Here is a 20,401-nt window from a genome sequence, read left to right as displayed (position 1 = left end):
GCCCAGACCCTGAATCCTCCGGCTGTACTGCCAGCTCATTTCCTAGGGCCGCACTCATGGTGTCAGACTCACGTGGGCTCATCACTGCGTCCTCTCATATTTTCAGTGTGAATGACTTTTATTAGGAAATCTGAAAATTAGTGAAAGGTTCATTTTTCTCAGCATCTGGAAGGCTCTAAGGGCAGGCAGGAGGGGCGCGAACAAGGGCTTTGCCCTCCTGGAGAGACAGCATGAACACAGATGTTCCCAGCGCAGGCGAAGTAGAATGCTGGCTTCAGGGGTTGTGGGGAGGTAGGCAGGAATGTTGCTTTTCTGGACATTCGTTCTGAATTAGCGCCTGTGTACCCAGGGCTGGGTATAAACTGAGGAGTAAGACATTGTCCCTGCTCCTATGGAGCGTGGAGTGCATCAGAGGAGACAAATGTAGAAAAATTACATTTTAGTGGAATAAATGAAGACTGGCTACTCGGATCGGCGCTTAGCCCGGTGGGACGCCAGGCGCGGGAAGCGGAACCTAAGTGTCGAAGGTTCGGGTTTCCGGGGGTGGTGGGCCCTCACAAGCGGCGCACCGTTAAGATGGCGGCTGGGCTGCGGAAACGCGGCCGGTCCGGTTCCGTGGCCCAGGCAGCGGGACTCTGCAAGCAATGGCTGCAGCGCGCCTGGCAAGAGCGGCGCCTGCTGCTGCGGGAGCCGCGCTACACGCTGCTGGTGGCCGCCTGCCTCTGCCTGGCGGAGGTGGGCATCACCTTCTGGGTCATTCACAGGGTGGCATGTGAGTGCGCCGAGGGGGAGGGGAGGGGAGGGAGGGAGACCTGAACCCGCGACCCAAACTGGATCTCAGACCTGGAACTCCAAACCAGACTCTGTATCCACTCACTCATCAATTGCGAACCCATCCATATGTCTTATCTGAGCGCCAAGCCTGCTCTACAGAAAACCGTATCTTAATCTGCCCGCATGGCAGAGGTGGATACCCTAGAGATTGGCCTTCTGCACTGAACTTACAGCCTGCAAACCAGCTTAGAAGTCAGATTTGAGCCAAAATTGTTGTACTGCTGCTGCTGCTGCTTTTCTCTGTGGCTTTGGATACCTCAGGTCTCTTTCTGGGTCACAGCTTTTTCCATGTGTTCAGTTCTGTGATCTTTGAACGCCCCTTCTCAATGATGGCATTTTGTGACCACTTGAGTCCATTAGGCATTATTGGCTACTCCTTTCCAGGCTGAAACTATACTCTAGGCTTAAGGCACTTGGCTTTTTTGCTAAAGACTCTTAATTCAACAAATATTTATTTAGTGCTTATTATATGCCTAGCATTATGCTGGTTACCAGAAAGAGGTACAGTGGTGAATAAGAGATGCATTTCTGCTGAGCGCGGTGGCTCACGCCTGTAATCCCAGCACTTTGGGAGGCCAAGGCGGGCGGATCACGAGGTCAGGAGATCGAGAACATCCTGGCTAAAAAGGTGAAACCCCGTCTCTACTAAAAAAAAAAAATACAAAAGAAATTAGCCGGGCGTGGTGGCGGGCACCTGTAGTCCCAGCTACTCGGGAGGCTGAGGCAGGAGAATGGCGTGAACCCGGGAGGCAGAGCTTGCAGTGAGCCGAGATCGCGCCACTGCACTCTAGCCTGGGCGACAGAGCGAGACTCCATCTCAAAAAAAAAAAAAGGGGGGGGATGCATTTCTAACTCGGGCCTGGACAGTAAGTTAGCAGGCAATTATAATGCATCACAATCATGGTAGTAGTAAGACAGGATGCCATAAAGGGCATAGGAAGTCACTTAAACCAAGTTGGAGGAGTCAGCAAAGGCTTCATAGAGCCACCCTCGGAAGGTAGGAACTAGCTACTTAAGGAAAGAAGAAAAAGGTGAGGGGATGGAGTGCTCTGGACAGAGGATCCTCTATTAAAAATCTCCAGCTAGGCCGGGCGCGGCGGCACACACCTGTAATCCCAGCACTTTGGTAGGCCTAGGCGGGTGGATATCTTGAGGTCAGGAGTTTGAGACTAGCCTGGCCAACATGGTGAAACTCCATCTGTACTAAAAATACAAAAATTAGCCTGGCGTGGTGGCACATGCCTGTAATCCCAGCTACTCGGGAGGCTGAGACAGGAGAATTGCTTGAACCCGGGAGGTGGAGGTTGCAGTGAGCCAAGATTGCGCCACTGTACTCCAGCCTGGGTGACAGAGCAAGACTCCATGTAAAAAAGAAAAAAAAAAATCTTCAGTTAGACTGGGCACGGTGGCTCATGCCTGTAATCCCAGCACTTTGGGAGGCTGAGGTGGGTGGATCACTTGGGGCCAGGAGTTAAAGACCAGCCTGGCTGGGCACGGTGGCTTACACCTGTAATCCTAGCACTTTGGGAGCCTGAGGCGGGCGGATCACCTGAGGTCAGGAGTTCAAGACCAGCCTGGCCAACATGTTGACACCCTGTCTCTACTAAAATAGAAAAATTAGCTGGGCATGATAGCAAGTGCCTCTAATCCCAGCTACTTGGGAAGCTGAGACAGGAGAATCGCTTGAACCGGGGAGACGGTGGTTGCAGTGAGCTGAGATCGCACCACTGCACTCCAGCCTGGGTGGCTGAGCAAGACCCTGTCTCAAAAGAAAAACAAACCCAGCCTGGCCAACATGGTGAAACCCCATCTCTACTAAAAATACAAAACTTAAAAATTAGCCAAGCATGGTGGCACACACCTGTAGTCCCAGCTACTCAGGAGACTGAGGCAGGAGAATCACTTGAACCCGGGAGGCGGAGGTTGCAGTGAGCTGAGATCGTGCCACTGCACTCCAGTCTGGGTGACAGAGTGAGACTCTGTCTCAAAAAAAAAAAAAAAAGCCTGGTTCCTTTGAGGAACTGAAATAATTTTTTTAGAGCTAGAGTGTAGAAATCAAGTGAAGGGAGTAGTAAGAGATGGGAATGCAGAAATTGAGGCCAGATCATGAAGGAATTTGAAAGTTTTGTTAAGAAGATAGCATGATAATTAAGAACTTGGGACCCTGCAAGCTTCAATCCCAACTCTACCATCCTAGCTCAATTATCTTAAGCCAGTCACTTAACCTAATTAATTCTTAGGCTCCCCTTCTAAAAATGGGAATAATACAGAGTTTTCTTTATCTTAAGGGTCTTGGGGAATCATTGAGAGGTTTTAAGCAGAGGCCTGTTACGATTTGTATTTTAGGAAGAGCTCTTTGGTGTATGAGGTGGAAAATATATTGTAGTAGGGTGAAAGTAGAAGTCAGGAGCCTAGGCTAACACAGTGAAACCCCGTCTCTACTAAAAAATACAAAAAATTAGCCGGGCGAGATGGCGGGCGCCTGTAGTCCCAGCTACTCGGGAGGCTGAGGCAGGAGAATGGCGTGAACCCGGGGGGCGGAGCCTGCAGTGAGCCGAGATCGCGCCACTGCACTCCAGCCTGGACGACAGCGAGACTCTGTCTCAAAAAAAAAAAAAAAAGAAGTCAGGAGCCTAATTAGCAGGCTATTGTATAATCATTGGGGCTAGAGATTATTTTAGGCTCAAATTTGAGTATGTAGTAGCAGAGAAGGATGAGAGAGATATTTACGGTGAGGAACAGGCAGAACTTGTTGACGAAGGGTTGCAAATGAGAGAGGAGGGAGTATCAGAGATGTTACTCAGGTTCGTGACCTGGTAGCTAAGAGGTCAGTGGTGCCATTTGTGGAACCCAGGAAAGGGAGTAGATTGGAATGGGAAGAAAGATCACAAGTTCACTTATAGAAATGTTGAGTTTGAGATGCCTGGGCTCACCCAGAGAATGTCAGATAAAGAGTTAGATTAAGAGGTAGTGAAGCCCTGGGAATTGGCTGAAGGTCTGTGTTTTGATGGTCTGGAGGCGTGGGGAGGGTGGCAGACAAGTTCTAGACTCAGAAGTAACCAGATCATCTTGTCTTCTTCCAGACACAGAGATTGACTGGAAGGCCTACATGGCCCAGGTAGAAGGCGTCATCAATGGTACCTATGACTATACCCAACTGCGGGGTGACACCGGACCACTTGTGTGAGTGGGGCCAGGAAGTTCAGGGAGGATGTGAGGGGCTGGTTAGGTACTAGTCTGTGTGACCTGACCCAGGCTTACATTTTCTCTCATCTTCCAGGTACCCAGCTGGTTTCGTGTACATCTTTATGGGGTTGTACTATGCCACCAGCCGAGGCACTGACATCCGCATGGCCCAGAACATCTTTGCTGTGCTCTACCTGGCTACCTTGCTGCTTGTCTTCTTGATCTATCACCAGACCTGCAAGGTGAGTGCAGAGAGGGCCCCAGCCTGGGAGGGCTGGGTGGTGGGGATGGCTCAGGCTTGCTGAGCTGACCTTGTACCTTACTGTGTTCTCCCTTTAGGTACCTCCTTTCGTCTTTTTCTTCATGTGCTGCGCCTCTTACCGTGTCCACTCCATCTTTGTGCTGCGGCTCTTCAATGACCCAGTGGCTATGGTGCTGCTCTTCCTCAGTATCAACCTCCTGCTGGCCCAGCGCTGGGGCTGGGGCTGCTGCTTTTTCAGGTCAACACCTCTTCTTTCTGGCCCCCTCTCGTTTTCTGCATTTCTATCTCTTCCCAATTTCCTGCAGCAGAGGGAGTAAAGGAGTAGCCAAGACAGCATGGGTCACTCAGGGCTCCACAAAGGGAGTCCAGGATCTATACAAAGTTTCTGCCCTGCCATCCCCCAACATACACACATGCCCTCTTTCCACCCTGTCTTCCTCCCAGACAGTATTCATTGTTGGAATTAGTCCTTCACATTCTAAATACTCAGTATATGCTCATTCGAATATAGTAGGCATAGAGACTATGTATCTGCCTCCTGCCTACTCCAGGCTCTTCCCTCCAATAGTTGTGAGTGTAGGTCCCATCCTGGAGTTTGCTGGCATGGCGGCAGGGGGAGGTTGCTGTGGTGATGGTGGGAGGTATGTCTTTGGGTGTTGTGTGCACGGCCCTGGAGCTGATCTCCACCCTTCCTGTCCCCTGCTCACCCCAGCCTGGCAGTCTCTGTGAAGATGAATGTGCTGCTCTTCGCCCCTGGGTTACTGTTTCTTCTCCTCACACAGTTTGGCTTCCGTGGGGCCCTTCCCAAGCTGGGCATCTGTGCTGGCCTTCAGGTACCCCCACCTCACCCTTCCTTTTTCTAATCAAGGAGAAGCCACTTGTCTTGATTGAGGGGCTCTATCCCTGAGACTCCCTCAAAGCCAAGAGACAGGGTTTTGGAGTTGATTCTGAGCTAGGAAGCCGCTATCTCTAGGCTGTAGTTTCCATAGCTGTAAAATAGGGTATTAAATTTGATGGTCTCTGAGAGCCTTTTTATTTTTTTTTAATTTTAAGTTTTGAGATGGGCTTTTGCTGGGTTGCCCAGGCTGGTCTCAAACTCCTGGGCTCAAGCAATCCTCCTGCCTTGGCCTCCCAAAGTGCTAGGATTTCGGGCATGAGCCACGCTGCTTGGCTTCTGAGAACCTTCCTTGCTCTGCCCATTTATGACTTGGTGAATCCACACCTTAAAGCATTGTTGTGACCTGCCTCCTGAGCTTCTTTGGCTCCAGGCACTGGCCTGGGGTGGGGGTGGGGGCGTGGTTTTCCTGCTATTTCTAGTGGGAATTGGGGAACCTCTGAGGCCTACATCCCAGTCCCACACCCCTCAATGAGTAGCATGAAGGCTGGTCATTGGGAATGAGCCTTGGCAGCTCTGCTGACATCACACCAATCCTCAGGTGGTGCTGGGGCTGCCCTTCCTGCTGGAGAACCCCATTGGCTACCTGTCCCGCTCCTTTGACCTTGGCCGCCAGTTTCTATTCCGCTGGACAGTGAACTGGCGCTTCCTCCCAGAGGCTCTCTTCCTGCATCGAGCCTTCCACCTGGCCCTGTTGACTGCCCACCTCACCCTGCTCCTGCTGTTTGCCCTCTGCAGGTGGCACAGGTGAGAAAAGGTGGTAGTGCTATGGGCAGAGTTGGGGGAAGGAGTGAAGGGCCTAAGCCTTAGGGGCTGCTTGGGGGAAGTGTCAGTTAAGCTCATGGGGTGGTTCTAGAGTTTGACTCACAAAAGGGGCTTGATAACTGTCTGAATGGCTTTTCCCCAGGACAGGGGAAAGTATCTTGTCGCTGCTGAGGGATCCCTCCAAAAGGAAGGTTCCACCCCAGCCCCTTACACCCAACCATATCCTTTAAATTGTGGGAAGGTAAGTCTTGCCCTCTCTAGGTGCTGACAGAGTCCTGGTCAGGTATCCCCTGACAGCTGGTGACTTGGGCGAGGAAAGGGGACCCCAATCATACAAGTCCTATTCTGCACCACTGTGCTGAGCACTTCACATATTGAAGTTTATTTGATTCTTAATTCTAAATATGAGCTACTCTTATGAGTACCTCTCCCTGGTACTATCATAAGAGATTTACATATGTTCTAATATTGAAAGCTTACAAGAAACCCCGAGACAGGTAGGTACACTTACATTTACTATTCTCATTTTACAGATGGAAAAATTAAGACTTCATGAGGTTAAGTAACTTACCAAGGTCACACAGCCAGTAAGTTAGGGGTTCAAACCCACAAGGCCTTATGGCCCTAGGTATTACTCTTTCCATATTCCATATTCGATTGAGGAGCAGGTCCAGAGAGGTTAATAAACTTGCCCAAAGGCATGCATCAAGGAATGGCCGAGCCAGGGGGTTATGTGACCTAAAAACTATTGCCCTTCTGTTTTGGGATAGCCCCCCCACACACACTCCTGCCCTTGGCCTTGACCACCACATACAGATCGTTTCTACCCTCTTCACCTCCAACTTCATTGGCATCTGCTTCAGCCGCTCCCTCCACTACCAGTTCTACGTGTGGTATTTCCACACACTGCCCTACCTCCTGTGGGCCACGCCTGCACGCTGGCTCACACACCTGCTCAGGTACCAGCCGGGACAACCTGGGGGAGTGGGAAGGGATAGGGAGTTCCTGTTGGGGGCTTATGTCTAGGGCATGAGGAGCTGCAGGTCTGCAGGCCTTGAAACTGGATGAAACGTGGAACCTGTTTCTCATCTCCAGGTTGTTGGTGCTGGGGCTCATCGAGCTCTCCTGGAACACATACCCTTCCACATCCTGCAGCTCTGCTGCCCTGCACATATGCCATGCCATCATCCTGCTGCAGCTCTGGCTGGGCCCGCAGCTTTTCCCCAAGAGCACCCAACACAGCAAGAAAGCCCACTGAAGTCCCTTTCCCTCCAGTCCACCCTCAGGACCTGGGGTGGGATGGACTCTGTGCCCTTCCAAATAAACCTTGCTAAGTCCACCTCTGTGCAACCTACATGGAGGTGGGGGCAGCCGATGCCTGGTCCAGGCTGTGAGGGACACGTATGGAGCAGATAAAGAATCCACTCAAGCAGTCCTAAGAGGCACTTTATTGCATAGGATTTGGGGACTGTGGCTCTCTACCCTTCCACTGTGCTGCAGGGAGCTCAGAGGATGGAGGGGAGTGTGAGTGGGGTGGGAGGAGCGGGAGAGAGCACAGGCAGGCACTTTTTGTGGGGGCAAGAGGGCTCTAGGGAGGGAGTAAGAAGCAGTGGGGGACAGGCTGGCACCAGCCTACACTTTCCCAGCACCAAGAGGCCAGCCTTGGGCGGCAGTGATGAGTGTGTTGGGTGGGGCGTCGGCCCAAGCAGCAGCGGGCAGCCTTCACACGTTCGCTGGGCTGTAGCACAGCAGGTGTAGCTGCAGGTTTTGGTCCCAGTGGCGCAGTAGCAGGAAGAGCCCCCGGGCTGCCGCCTTGAGGGCGGCCAGGTCAAGGCCGTCAGGCAAGTGCTGGGCCCGCAGCCAGCAATCAGCCTTGGCCGCTGTCAGTTCCCACTCGCCGAAGGCAGCGGCGCATCGGTGCTCCAGCCAGGCGAGTGCCACGGCAGTGGCCCAGGTCCGGCCCCGCAGGTCGGTGCCGCCCAGCCCTTCCGCCCCCTCGGAAGCCTCGGTGTCTGAGCCCCGCCCACTGTCCACCTGGCCTGGCCCCTCGGAGCCCGAGCTGGGGGATGGGCTGCAGGAGGCCGTAGCACTGTCACCCTGGCCAACACCAGGGCCCAGAAGTGCCCAGGGCAATGAGGCCGAGGTGGGGCTGAGGCTGGCGCGGTGCACGGCAAAGGGCGAGGCGCGGCAGAGGCGTTCCTGCGAGATGCGCACAGCGGCACAGAAGGGCGCGTCCAGGCGGAAGGAGCCTGGTGCCTCCTGCAGCCGCACCTGAGGAGAGAGGAGGTGGGGGGAGAAGCGAGCTGAGACAGCGCCCGCCCCGGCGGCGCCACCCTCCACCTCCCGAGTCCTCACCAAGGGCAGGTAGTCATGGTCGCTGCCTTCACTGTTGTTGGCCTGGCCCGGGTCAGGGCTACAGAGTTTGTGACGGCGGCCCATGCTGAGCCGACAGGGAGGACGGGGAGGTGAGCGGCGAGGACCTTCCGTGGGAGTGGCAGGGTCCCCCAAAGCACACTTGGAGTTGTCATTTTGGTCTGAGTCCCAGGCGCCTGCTGGAGAGCCTCTCTGAAGTCCTGCAGTGGGGATCATCAGTGCCAGGGGGCGGTCTCTAAGCCCAGGTGCCCCTACCCTTTCTCTACCTTTGGGTGTTACCTTTAGAGTAGACAACAGTGGGCAGAGGAGCTGCATCTAGATAGCTGTGAGAGGCAGGAGGGGTTCCTGGGGGCTCAGCGGGCTCTGCAGGAGCACAGGGGACAGGAGTCAGGTTTGTCCAGGAGAGTGGCCAGTGAGGTGAGAGCTGTACCTGAGAGGTCACCAGAAGAGGCCCCTACCTGAGCTGCACACCTGCAGGGCCCCAGGCAGGACCTCCCTAGTAGTAGCATCCACAGCTACAGGGCAAGTGAAGCAGGAGGGGGCAGAGCTGACCTTACTTGTCTGAAGGGCTCGAAGCCAGCACCTCCGGGCATGGCCTGTGGAACCAAGGAGCGGTCTGTGGAGGCCCCGCCACCCACACTCTACAGAGGGCTCATAGAAAAAATGGCAGTATTCTCCCCAGCTTCTCCCTCTATCGACTTTAACAGAGTAGATTGCCTTGCTAGGCCCAGAACCAGCTCAGACTCCCCAACTTTGACAAGAAGTGATCAGGCTGAATCTTCAACCCATAGCAGAGCAAGGGCCCCCTGGCTGCCCAGAAATTCAGCACTCTGGGCACCACCCAGAGGAAGCATTAACTGGCACATTTTCCTCCACCTATTTCTGCACTAATAAAACTTGGAAATGTTCTCGCTCTTCATGATCCAATGTGGTAGCCACATGTGACTACTGAGTACTTCAGCTGTGGCTAGTGCAACTGAGGAAATGAACTTTAAGTATTTTCCTAAATGACAAAGATTTGTTTTCTGTTGTGGGTGCTGTGAATCATTACAGGATCACATTGCCCTCTGTGCTGGCTGCTAGGAATCTTGTCAGTTCTGGATCTGATCCTTGCAAGAGTATATAACCTCACAGCATGCACCTTTAATATAACCTCATTCTCAGTTTCCTTTTATTTTTACTTTTTCCCATTGTCCCGCTTAATTTTTTATCTTGTCTGTGATGAGCCTCAAATCCTTTGTTATCAAAGCGAGGTATAGAGAGTGATCAAACACACAGACCTCTACCTTTGCTGTTTTTAAGCCCATGCCTTTGGGCCCTGACTGGACCCATGAGCAACTCACCCCGGTCAGCTGTGGTCTCTGCCCCTCCTCGGAGGGCCAGCTGCTCATTGTCCCGGACTACAGAGGCTGCTGTCAATCGATGGAGTGCTTGGTCCCAAGCAGCTTCTCTTACAGGAGGTGAGGGAGGCTGTGAGCCATCTCCAGGTCCCCACAGTGTCTCCAGCCCAACACCCACCTCCCAGCACATAGGCTGCTCCCCACACAGGCCCCGGATCACCACATGGCAGCGTGGAGCCTGGGGAGGCACTGCCGGAGGGGCCGACTCCCCACTAGGAGGCACAGCCATGAATAAGAAGGGTGGTTCCATCAGCATGTCCCAGTCCATGGGGGCTGGGGAGAGCAGGTTTCCTGGGGAGGCAAGACAGCAGGTGCATGGGCAGAGTGGTCCTCTGGGCTTTACCTCCCCAAGGCTGCCTTGGTGTCAGGGAAACCAGCTCCCCATCCAACACTTACCTGAGTCATCCAGGCCTTGTCCCAATTGTTGGCCTGGCTCAGGACTTGGGCCATCCAGTATTGCACCCAGAGAGGGTTTCCGGGGTCGGCCGGGGACTTGGTTTGCCCGGCCTGGAGGGGATGAGAGGCTTCGGCCAGCCAGAGCAGCTCTGTGCTGACGACCCAGCACCTCAGTACTCAAGGCCCCCACCTGCATGTGAGATATGGGGGCCACTGGTCAAGGAATGCAGAACCCCTGACCATCATACATGGGTGCACAGCTGGCCCATGCCCCTTGTCTGAAACCCTGGGTGGCCGCTCACCAGCTTGAGGAGGAAGGCCAAGTTCCTTTTGGCCTACAATGACCTCTGGCCTTGGCCCCTTCCCAGCATCATCCCACTCCACTCCCTATTTCCCACTTGTGGTTGTTGCTTGTCTCTGTGTTTTCATTTATGTCTTTTCCCTCTCTGCATGGCTAACTCGTGCTTATTCTTCCAGATATGGCTCTGACTTTCCTGACTCCGTCAGGCAGAATTAGTCACCCTGACTTTAAGCCCCCATAATACATGTCCTTGTGCTCATCACTGGTTGTTACATGGTGTTATCGTTGGGGATTTCTTCACCTTTCTCTCTAGCTAGACTTAATAGTAAACTCTACATAATGTCTGGCACACAGCAGGTGGTAAATTAATATTTGCTGGATACAAGGCGAATGAACGTGGGTTGGATCTCACCTTGAATGGAGCTGGTGTGGGTGCAGGCAGGGGACAGGAGCGGGAGCCTGCAGGTTCTCCCCAGGCCAGACTGCGGCAGCCCTGCTGAGAAGGGGGCTCCAGGGGAGCACTACCTTCGGGGGAGCCAGGGCCCTGGGACCCTGGGGACTCACTGCTGCCTGTGGAGCCTGGGCCTGGCTCGGGGCTGGCAGAGCAGTGGGTGAGCACATACTGCTCCCGAATGTACGAGGACTGGAAGATGCGGCGCCATATGGCTGTGTCAGAGGGGTTGGGTCCAGGATCCGTGACTGGGTCTGTCAGAGCATCAGTACCTGCTGGGAGGCAGTAGAATGGACCCCAGCCCTGACCCCTCCCAGTGCCCACTCCAGTCCAGCCACACACATACACCTGGGCACTCACTCCGCTCCGAGTCCTTGGCAGCCCATGGGCTGGACAGTTCTGCTGATACAGTGCCTGTTCCCAGTGGCTCTGAGGTGCCAGTGGGCTCAGTGCCAGGGCTGGCAGCAGATCGGGCCTCTTCTGGGGATGGAAACACGGACCCACCCAAGCTCTGCCAGCCAGGCTCTTGGCCCTAGATAGAATATTATTGGGAAAAAAATTAACTGCAGTTATGTGCTACCTCTTTCCAAACATTTTTAGATGGCTCACAGCAAGAGGCAACAAAGCCAATAAACCAGAAACAAAAGACAAGTACTAAAGAAGGAGGACGCAAACATGTTCACCGTAAGGGTTAATAGAGCTGCTGGGAAGCTGAGCTTTAAGTTTGGCCCTGAGTTCCCTGGCAGCCAGGCAAAAAAAAAAAAAGTCTGTTATACAGCTCTCATGATCAAAAGGGAGGAAGCATGCGTAGTTCTTCTAAAGAGATAAGGCTTTTCATTAAAGAATAACTACCATGTCCCCAGCTCCTACTGTGTCAAGTATTCTGCCAAGAGTACTCACTTTATGACCCCTGATGACAACCACCTGTGAAAAACATCATTTCCATATGAGGAAATGGGTCAGTGAGGTGAAGTGACTTGCTCAAATCAAATGGCTGGTAAGTGACAGAGCTGGGATTAGAGATTGTGCCTAGATTATGCTCGTCCATCACTGTGCATCGCAGAAAATATGTTGGCTGGTGCTTTCTATAGGGAACTATGTGAAGCCATGAGCAAGCCTTGACAGAAACGTCATAGCAAATGCGGGTGCTGTTTTCTGTGGCTGTGTGCTTTAGTGACCTTGGGTAAAAACTCAGGGGTAACACTTTGCAGGACAACTCAGTGGAAGACTCCATGAAGGGGGCAGTGTGTGGTCACCTTGGGGGGCCCAGTGTGATCTCTGTGGAGCCCTGGGGGATAGTAGAGGAGCTTGGTAGAGAGAGGCACAGAGAATGGAGAAAGGGTTTGGAAGAGATGCGGGGATTTCAGCCATCCCAGGCCCCCCTGCCTCACCCTAGCCTCCCCTGCCACACCCCAGCCCAGGCCTACCCCTGGTGGGCGGGGCCGGAAGCCATCCACCCTGAAGAGTGAGCAGTAACCGAGCAGCTGGTCCCCAGGGTAGAGTGCTGGGATCTCCCGGGGGGTCAGCAGTGCCTCCACGGTGTCGGGCACAAACCAGTCCACAGAGATGTCACTCAAAGCAGGCTCCAGTGCCTTCCGCAGAGCCTGCACCAGCTGTGGGGAGTGGCCACAGGGAAGACATGGGAGGGAAAGAGGTGTCATACGGCCAGACAGAGCAGGAAGGCTGCCCTTCCCCTGATGCCATCTGCCTAACCCCTGAGCTGATGGGGCACAGGGCCAGGCTGGGGTCAGGAGAAGGAATGAGCATAGGAGCAAGCAGGGGGCTGAGTGCTCAGCCCTCAGGATTTGGTCTGTCTCCTGGCCTGAGCTTTGCCACGTGGATGGGGCAAGACTGTGAGGATGAGGCTCCCTTCCAGGACTAAATGAGATTCAGAGGGTGGTCAGAGACAGTGTCCCGACACCTTTGGCCTTCACAGCACCAACAGCTCTTCCCCTGGTTGGAGTGGGGAGAAGGCCTGGTAAGGGCGCCAGGAGCCCCCATGGCCTGCCTGAGTTCTGTTTCAGACTTGATGTGTAACTTGGGAGAAAAACTTCCAGGTGTAGGGAACAGGGCCCAGGCTCAAGCTCACCATGGGCTGCAGCCTCTGCCCAGGCCTCAGGAAGTAGGCCTGGCCTCTGCTGAGGGCAGATAAACCCTGGAGCAGCTGGTGGCAGGTGGGCCCCAGCCCAAAGGAGAAGCATCTGATGAAGGAAAGGAAGCAGCTGTGATCATCAGGAGCCCCTTGTGGGGGCTCACTCTTAGGCATCTGGCTCTGCCCATCCCATACCTGGCTGTCCCCCTGTGCCACCTCATGAGCTCCAGGGTTCGGTGGGTAGTGGCGGCCATGGGTGAGGCAGCAGTGAGCAGGAACAGCTGCCGAGGGTAGGCCCTGTGCTGGGGCTGCCCCATGGCCCAGTCCAGAGCAGCCAGCACGTCTGGGGGCCCACTCGGAACCTGCAGGGTCTCAATGCTCTCGCAGATCAGCTGCACAGCATCCTGGAGCGAGAAGGCACAGGCTGGGATGCACTGGGCTGAAACCTCTCTGTAAGGCCCCCAAATCCCTGGACCACACTCACATCACTGCAAGGCCGGCTCTCTGGGAAGAGTGGCTGCACCAATGTCCCAAACACGGCCAGGTTGATAAGCGTCTGGGGCGGGAGGGACTTCACAGCCAAAACAATGGCATCCTGTGGAGGGCCAGGGAGGGTGGTGTGAGGCCGGCCCCATGGGCCCTGATAGAGAGCAAGGGAAGCCAGATCGCTGCCTTATCCAGGCTGTGATTCAAGTGAAAGGCTGTGGTAACCTGGGAGAGGCCCTAGGTGTGAGAGAAAGACTGTGCCAGTGAGCCCCCAAGTGTGTGTGAGAGACTGTGTGGGACTCTGGAGGTATACATGACTGTGTGTGGGACTCTGGAGGTATACATGACTATGTGTGGGACTCTGGAGGTATACGTGACTATGTGGGACTCTGGAGGTATACGTGACTGTGTGTGGGACTCTGGAGTTATACGTGACTGTGTGTGGGACTCTGGAGGTATACATGACTGTGTGGGACTCTGGACGTATACATGACTGTGTGGGACTCTGGAGGTATACGTGACTGTGTGGGACTCTGGACGTATACATGAAACTTGAGTCTCCCTGTGATTGGAGTGACTCCCTGTGACTGAGTGCGAGTCTATGTGTGAGAGGCTCTTGGAATCCTGGAGAGACATGTGTGTGCGTGAATATGAGCAAGAGAGCATGACAGTGTGTGTTTGGCGGTTGGAGCAGGGCTGCTGTCTAAGGGAATCCCTTGAGGAGTTGCCATCTGCTTCCTCTTTGGAAGATGATGGTGTTTGAAGCAACAAGGTAACTCCTGGCTTCAAGAGGCTGCCCCCAGCCCACCTCAGACCCACTGCCCCACCCAATCCCCAGGCCTGCCCACACCACACCCCCACGGGCCTTGTGTGCCACGCTGCTGCCATCCAAAAGGAAGAGTAGCTCCCGTGTAGCTGTCCCCAGGTGTCCGGGCTTGGAGCTCAGGTCCGGGCAGAAGCTCAGCACCAGCACGGGGTTCAGCAGTATGTCCTTGTGGAAGCGTCGCTGCAGGAACCACACCTGAGCAGGGGAGTCCCAAGTCAGCCTGGGCAAGGCTTAGTGCTACTTTGTTGAGGGTGGGCAGTGGGACTGGCTCTGGGGCCTTTTTCTATCTGATTCACCCAGAGGGGACATCTTTTGGTAGTAATTCGAACAAAGGCAGGGGCAAAGGCAGGTGGCTGTCTTCTGTTTATATCAGACCTAGCCTCCATCCTCTGAGACACACCCCAGAGAGATTCACATCGGCCCTCCAATGACAATACTCATCTGTCCTCTGTGATGGTTGGTGGCAGCTGTGGAAAGATCTTGCTGAGAAAAGATCCCTCCCCGCTCCCAATCCCGATGCAAGCCTGCTTGCCTGCTCCTTGTGCACAAATGCAGCCAAGGCCGGGGGCCAGGCCAGGCTCCTATGGCAGTACCTGCCGGTCCCCATCACTGTCCCTTCGCTGTAGCCTCTGGAAATCTCGGCGGGCCCTTACCCGGGCCTCATATTCTGCTGAGCTCAGGCTGCCGCCCTCCAGCATCAGGTGTGGCTGATGGGGCTCTGAGAGGAGAGGACAGAATTCTGTCAAGGAAGTCCCTGCCTCTGGACCCCAAGTGCCCAGTTTCACTGTCCAGGAGGAGCCTGCGGGTCCAGCCTTCCTGCACCACAGGCTCTGCCCTCACAGATGACTCAGTCCATCTGGCTGGGGCCCAGAAACCTGCACTTAAGAAATGCTTCCCCCATTCATACAGAAGCAGGTCAGAGCCGGCCCACGGTGTGTCCCAGTCTCTCACCACTGGGGTGCAGCAGGATCTCCAAGGCCCGGTCACAGTGGTGGCCCTCTGCCAGTGTGACACAGATGGTGGCTGCAGAGCTGGCATGAGGGGGGGCATCTGCCCGCAGAGCATGAGAGGGGCTCTCCAGGCCTGAGGGACACAGAGACAGGAAGGGGAGATGCAGCCATCACACCTTCCCAGGGACAGCAACTGTTGGCAGGGGTCATGGCTGATTCAGTCAGCTCTCAGAGTCTGATCTATAGGGGGTCAGATGGGAGAGGAAGGATGTGCCTGCTTTCCTGGAGTGGGAAGTAGATTCCAGCGGGGTTTCTGGCTGGTCGAAGAGTCATGCATCAGCCAGGTGCTGATTTAGCATCCACCCCCAACCTTCTGCGTAAGGAAAACCTACTTCATCACAGGTACTGGTCCCATTGTAAGTATCTCTCTTCCCACTGGTGGGTGGGATGAGATATAAATAAATTACCTTGATAAAATTAGGGGTGTGTGTGTTGGGTAGAGGTGACCAGGGGATGCTCCCACCGCTAACCCGGATGTTCCAGAGGCTTGGGTCCCTGTCTTTTTGTCCTGTGTCCCTCCTATGCCCGAGCCTTATTTCCCTTCCAGTCACTACACTGGGAGGAGTGGGAATCTGAAAAGAGGGCAGGCCAGCCAGATGCACCCACCTGCAAGCAGGCATGGCCCAGTCACCAGCATCTCGAAGGAGAAGGTATATGGGGCAGGGCAGCGGGCAGGGCCTGAGAACACGTCCCGAGGGGCAGCCGGCTCCTCCCAGGCCAGCCCTTCCTCCTGAGGGCTGCCCACCCCGAAGCAGCTGGTGGGGCTGGAAGGGAGCATGAGGAGGGTCACTGGGCCACTGTGAAGGCCCCTAACCCCTCCGGCTGACTGGCCCCAGCCCTTCCTCACCCTTCCTCTGGGTACCCTGCCAGTGCCCCCTCACCCGCACTAGACCCAGAGAAGCCGAGGGAGGGACGAAGAGAATCACCATAGGCCCAACCTGTCGTCACAGAGCCCCGGAGGCCTAGGGGGCCCCGGCGGGCCTGGCGGGGCCAGCGGGGTGAGCACAGTGGGCAGGGCCACATGCAGCACCCCGTCAGGCCTTGAGGGCAGCTCCCGGCTGCTGTGCAGGGTCACCGTCATGGTGCCAGCCGCGGCGATAAGGCCTGTGGGCAGCACCAACGTGGACCGGGCCTGGGCCAGATCCAAGACAAGATGACCTACGATGGGTGAGAAATGGAGTCAGAGCACGCTGGAAGCAGAGGAGAGGGAGGAAGCTAGAGGTGGGAGCAGGCATTGGGTCAGGGAGCCTGGGCAAGGGGGACTTTGCGTGTTGGCACTAGGCTAATGCATTGGTGACGCAGGATGGAGGCATGAGATGAATGATGGCAGGAGAGGCAGACTAACTGTGAACAGATCTGGCTGTCATCAGGCAAGAGCACAGTGACATCCTTGCTAATGGAAGGCTGAGGAGAAGGGGCCATGTCCACTCTCAAGGCCCTGGGAATACCCACACCCTCCGCCCCTCTCCCCCTGCCTGCCTCTTTCCATTCAACCCTTGGCCACCATCCCTTGTGGATAGACATCTCCCTGTGGCCTGGGACCCCACTCTGCTCATAAATTTCCTGCTCCTGAACCATCAGGAGCTCCCCCATTGCCCACTAAGGTGGCTCCAGAATTCTGTACTCCTCCCGGGCAGGAGGAATAGAGAAGCAGGAAGCAGGCTAGATGACATAAAGCTTCATTCGCACACTGCACACACTGTTTTATTTAGCTCCTAGGTTTGTCTGGGGACTGGTGGGGCTGCTAAAGGAATAATGACCAGCCATGTACAGTGGCAGCTGTGTACACCACCGATGTGGTCTGGCCCCAGCCCACCTTCACAGCCCTACCGTACCTCACTTCCTCACAATGACCAATTGTTCATCCTTTCTATAAATACTTGCTGAATAACTGAAGGGAAGAGAAAGATGGAAGGAAAGAAAGAAAGGGGCTTCCATCCCAGCCAACTGACACAGTGGAGACAGCACAGCATCAAGTTTTAAATATCAGCTCTGTGACCTCTAATTGAGTCCTTTGGCAGCTCTCTTGTTCTGAGGAGCCTGTTTCCTCATCCATAAAGTGGAGATCATAGTAACTCTGTGATTGTGGTGAGGAACAAATAAGGCAATGTATGCAATGCACCCAACATATAAGTCAGTGACCCCTGCTATGACTTTCATCCCCCATAACAGGAGGAAGGGGGATTATCCCCCTTCCATCCCCCATAACAGGAAGAAGCCTGCATTACCCACTACTTGGGATTCAAATGAGGTGATACTAGCGATTGTAAACTGTAAATCACTATAAACACGAGGCATTTTATTGTCATTACCCACTATAACCTACTTATAAGCATTTGCTTATACTGTTGCCCCTACCTTCCACTTAACTGAGTCCTACCCTTTCTTGCAGTCAAATGCTGGCTCTACCTCCTTCTGGAACATTCCTGGGGCCTCAGCCCAGAGCTCACTCTAGCCTCTAACCATAAGCCTCTAACCCGCTGGGCTTATGCCAGCTCTCAACACCACTGGCTTCTGTTCGTCTTCTTCTTACCTGGATTGTAAATCCCCTGGGCAGGAATCAAAGGCATGTATGAATGAATCAATGAAAGAACCAGGTGCAAGCACAGCACACAGCACAGGGCTGGGCTTCTGTCCCTTCCCCAGGCACTTGCTGGACCTCATAGTGCCAGGTTCTGTGTGAGGTGCTGGGATTTGGAGATGCTCCAGCGGGGAGACAGACAGGCAGATCTGTGACAATGACTCCCCCTGTAAGTGCCATAACGAGGGGGCATAAAAGGCTGGGGAGCCGGGAAACAGTGCAGCTATTTGTGGGGGAGTCAGGGAGGGTTTCCCTAGGAGTGACGTTTAGTGGATCTTAAAGGACAAGTATGAATTTGCTCAATAGAAGATGGGAAGACAGAGCAGAGAGGTGGGAAAGGACCTGTCAGTCAGTGTGGCCAGTGGCAATGGTACCTGGTGTGTGGGGTCGCGGGGAGAGGGATGGAATGGGGTGAGAGCGAGGGCCTTGGCTGCTAGGCACAGGAGTCTACACTTGATTCACTGGCCCACGGGGGGCCCGGGCTGAGGTGTGCAGCCTAAAAAAGTAAGGGGCCGGAGGGGACCACCTGGGGAGAAGGCTGCCTTTGCAGCCCCTTAGACAGGTCTCCTGGGCTGTAAGGGCTGCTGGCGCCCCCGCAAGCCCTGTGCTGCCTGCTGTGTCTGTCTCCTAGGCTGTGAACCTCCGGGCCATGTTCTCCCAGCACCTGGCGCAGGTCAGGTGCCCAGCCCACGACTGTTGAATACCAGGATGAGCCAATGAATGCACAAGGCAGTGCCCGGAGGAAGGCGGGGGACGGGCGGAGGCCGAGCGGGTGCGGGAGCCTGAGCTGCGCCCGGCCTTCAGGAGTGCGGGTGCGGGTGCGCTGGACTCACCCTGCGCGCAGCGGCGGGGCGTCGGGGTCCCCAACCCGGGGCCCAGAGCGCGGCAGCAGGCGGCCTGCGAGCGGCGCCGGCTCTGCAGCTGGAAGGAGACGCGCCGTCCGGCGGCCTCGGCCTCGAAGCCGGACACCACCTCGGCCTCGGCCAGAGGGTACACGAACACGCCTGGGGAGGGCGGCGGGAGGCGGCGTCGGACCCTGCCCGGCTCACCCCCCGCCCCGCCCGCGCCCCACCCGGGCCTCACCGTCCACCGGCTGCGGCTGCGGGTTGCGGTAGGTAAGCCGGGCCCGCACGCTGAGGCAGGGGCCGTTGGCGCAGGCCCGGACCCAGGAGTCCGTGAGCGGCAGCGGCGTCCAGCTGGAGGGGCAGTACAGGCCGGGCATGGCGCCCGGAGGCCGGCCCTGCGGGAACCGGCCGGGGAAGCTGGGTGCAGGGTGACGGGGCGCCCACCCCGCGCTCCAGAGGCCAGCGCGAGAGTCTCACTCCAGCACCCGGACGGGGCCTGCCGGGGCGCGAGGCCGAGCGGGAGCTCCTGAGGGTGACAGGTGGCGGGGGAGATAAGGGGGCGGCAGGCGTGGTGGCGAGGAGGGCATCCTCACGCGTTACCTGGGCAGCCGGGCCGCGGAGGGTTAATGATTAACGCGCGCTTCGGCGCCCAGCAGTCCCGCCGCGGCTCCCCCGGGGCTGGGGGCGGTCACAGCTGTTCCACCGCCCACTCCCAACCTCGCAGCCACCCCCGTACCTGTCGGCCCCCCGGGGCTCCCCGCGGCCGCCAGCTGTCGGAAGCGGCGCGGATGGAGATGGAAGATGCTTTGGGAAGGCGGAGGTTTAAAGGGCCCGAATCCCCCCGGAGGCCCCCGGTCCGGCGAGGGATCGCGGGGGCAGGGTGGAGGGGGCGCCGAAAGGGCCTCGGTCTTTCTCTCCCTGGTGCCTCATCCGACGGGGGTGCTGGCCGGAGTGGAGGGGTTAAGGGTGGGAAGAACGAGCTGGGAAAGCGAAAAGAGGGGGTCTTTGGGAGGCAAGCCCGGGAGAGGTGTCGGGCCAGAGAGAGTCCGTGGGAGCCGCCAGGGCACCGCTCCCCACCCCGGCAGAGCTGATGTGGGAGGAGGGGGCACCTGCAGTCGCCGCGGCCCGCGCAAGGGATGCCGCGGGCTGGCTCTGGGGATCGCCCCCCTCCCTGTGGCAGTCTCAGCCTCACCGTCGCGTCCTCCGCGGAGTTCTAGGTGCCCACGGGATCCGTGTGGGTGGTGCCGCCTCTGCGCCCCAGGTGGCCCTCGGTACCGGCACCTGCCGGCCGCCAGCTCGCGACTGTGGCTGCAGCGGCTCTGAGTTCCCGCAGGGGCGCGGGCCCTGCCGGCGGTGGTCCCGCCCCCGTTCCGAGAGGCCGCCCCTCCAGCCTGCCGTGGCCCCGCCTGCTGCTGCTGCGGCGGGGCTGGCGCTCCCCCCTCCTTCGGGCGCGGTACCGCCTCCGCGCCAGCCGCGGCAGCCCGAGCCAGACTGGGCACCGCAGTGCAGGGACCGCGTCCCCGCCGCCGCACGGATCCCCGTCACTGCAGGACCGAGGCCTCAGAGACCCCACCCTTTCCATTCTTCAGGAATCAGGCGTCCTGCAAGTGCCACCGACACTGCCGCGACCCCAGCTATCCCATTACCACGACCGCATCCCATTCCCCAGCCCACCCCACCCCCTGCCCTGGGTGGCTG

The 20,401-nt window shown here is 56.4% G+C and overlaps 2 protein-coding genes across 12 annotated transcripts; one reads left to right on the top strand and one right to left on the bottom strand.

Moving 5' to 3' along the window:
• The first annotated feature begins 567 nt into the window (after positions 1 to 567).
• ALG3 (ALG3 alpha-1,3- mannosyltransferase) lies at positions 568 to 7,281 on the top strand. Of its 3 annotated transcripts, none has more exons than XM_058426706.1 (9): positions 568 to 735; positions 3,918 to 4,017; positions 4,115 to 4,262; positions 4,360 to 4,520; positions 4,995 to 5,115; positions 5,719 to 5,924; positions 6,085 to 6,162; positions 6,758 to 6,901; positions 7,038 to 7,281. In XM_058426706.1, exons 1-9 carry the CDS (start codon positions 645 to 647, stop codon positions 7,198 to 7,200), a joined length of 1,212 nt encoding a protein of 403 aa, XP_058282689.1. In that variant the 5' UTR covers positions 568 to 644; the 3' UTR covers positions 7,201 to 7,281. The 3 variants fall into 3 exon arrangements, with proteins under 3 accessions (XP_058282689.1, XP_058282687.1, XP_058282688.1); XM_058426704.1 differs by having other exon boundaries at positions 568 to 772; XM_058426705.1 differs by lacking the exon at positions 568 to 735 and adding an exon at positions 1,723 to 1,831.
• Positions 7,282 to 7,320: 39 nt separating this feature from the next.
• Positions 7,321 to 20,024, bottom strand: VWA5B2 (von Willebrand factor A domain containing 5B2). 9 transcript variants are annotated; one of them, XM_058426696.1, is made up of 20 exons: positions 19,896 to 20,024; positions 18,942 to 19,229; positions 18,692 to 18,862; positions 16,204 to 16,435; positions 15,884 to 16,041; positions 15,219 to 15,350; positions 14,861 to 14,985; positions 14,307 to 14,462; positions 13,440 to 13,550; positions 13,151 to 13,359; positions 12,953 to 13,064; positions 12,291 to 12,476; positions 11,224 to 11,395; positions 10,825 to 11,138; positions 10,112 to 10,301; positions 9,659 to 10,006; positions 8,774 to 8,911; positions 8,595 to 8,678; positions 8,298 to 8,515; positions 7,321 to 8,213 (listed from the first exon to the last, which is right to left on the bottom strand). In XM_058426696.1, exons 2-20 carry the CDS (start codon positions 19,078 to 19,080, stop codon positions 7,665 to 7,667), a joined length of 3,744 nt encoding a protein of 1,247 aa, XP_058282679.1. In that variant the 5' UTR covers positions 19,081 to 19,229; positions 19,896 to 20,024; the 3' UTR covers positions 7,321 to 7,664. The 9 variants fall into 9 exon arrangements, with proteins under 9 accessions (XP_058282679.1, XP_058282681.1, XP_058282683.1 ...); XM_058426698.1 differs by having other exon boundaries at positions 10,825 to 11,135; XM_058426700.1 differs by having other exon boundaries at positions 16,216 to 16,435.
• Positions 20,025 to 20,401: the final 377 nt, after the last annotated feature.

Source organism: Hylobates moloch, unplaced genomic scaffold, assembly GCF_009828535.3.
Source record: "Hylobates moloch isolate HMO894 unplaced genomic scaffold, HMol_V3 SCAFFOLD_13, whole genome shotgun sequence".
NCBI classification, from domain to species: domain Eukaryota; kingdom Metazoa; phylum Chordata; class Mammalia; order Primates; family Hylobatidae; genus Hylobates; species Hylobates moloch.
This window is presented reverse-complemented; position numbering and strand designations above follow the sequence as displayed.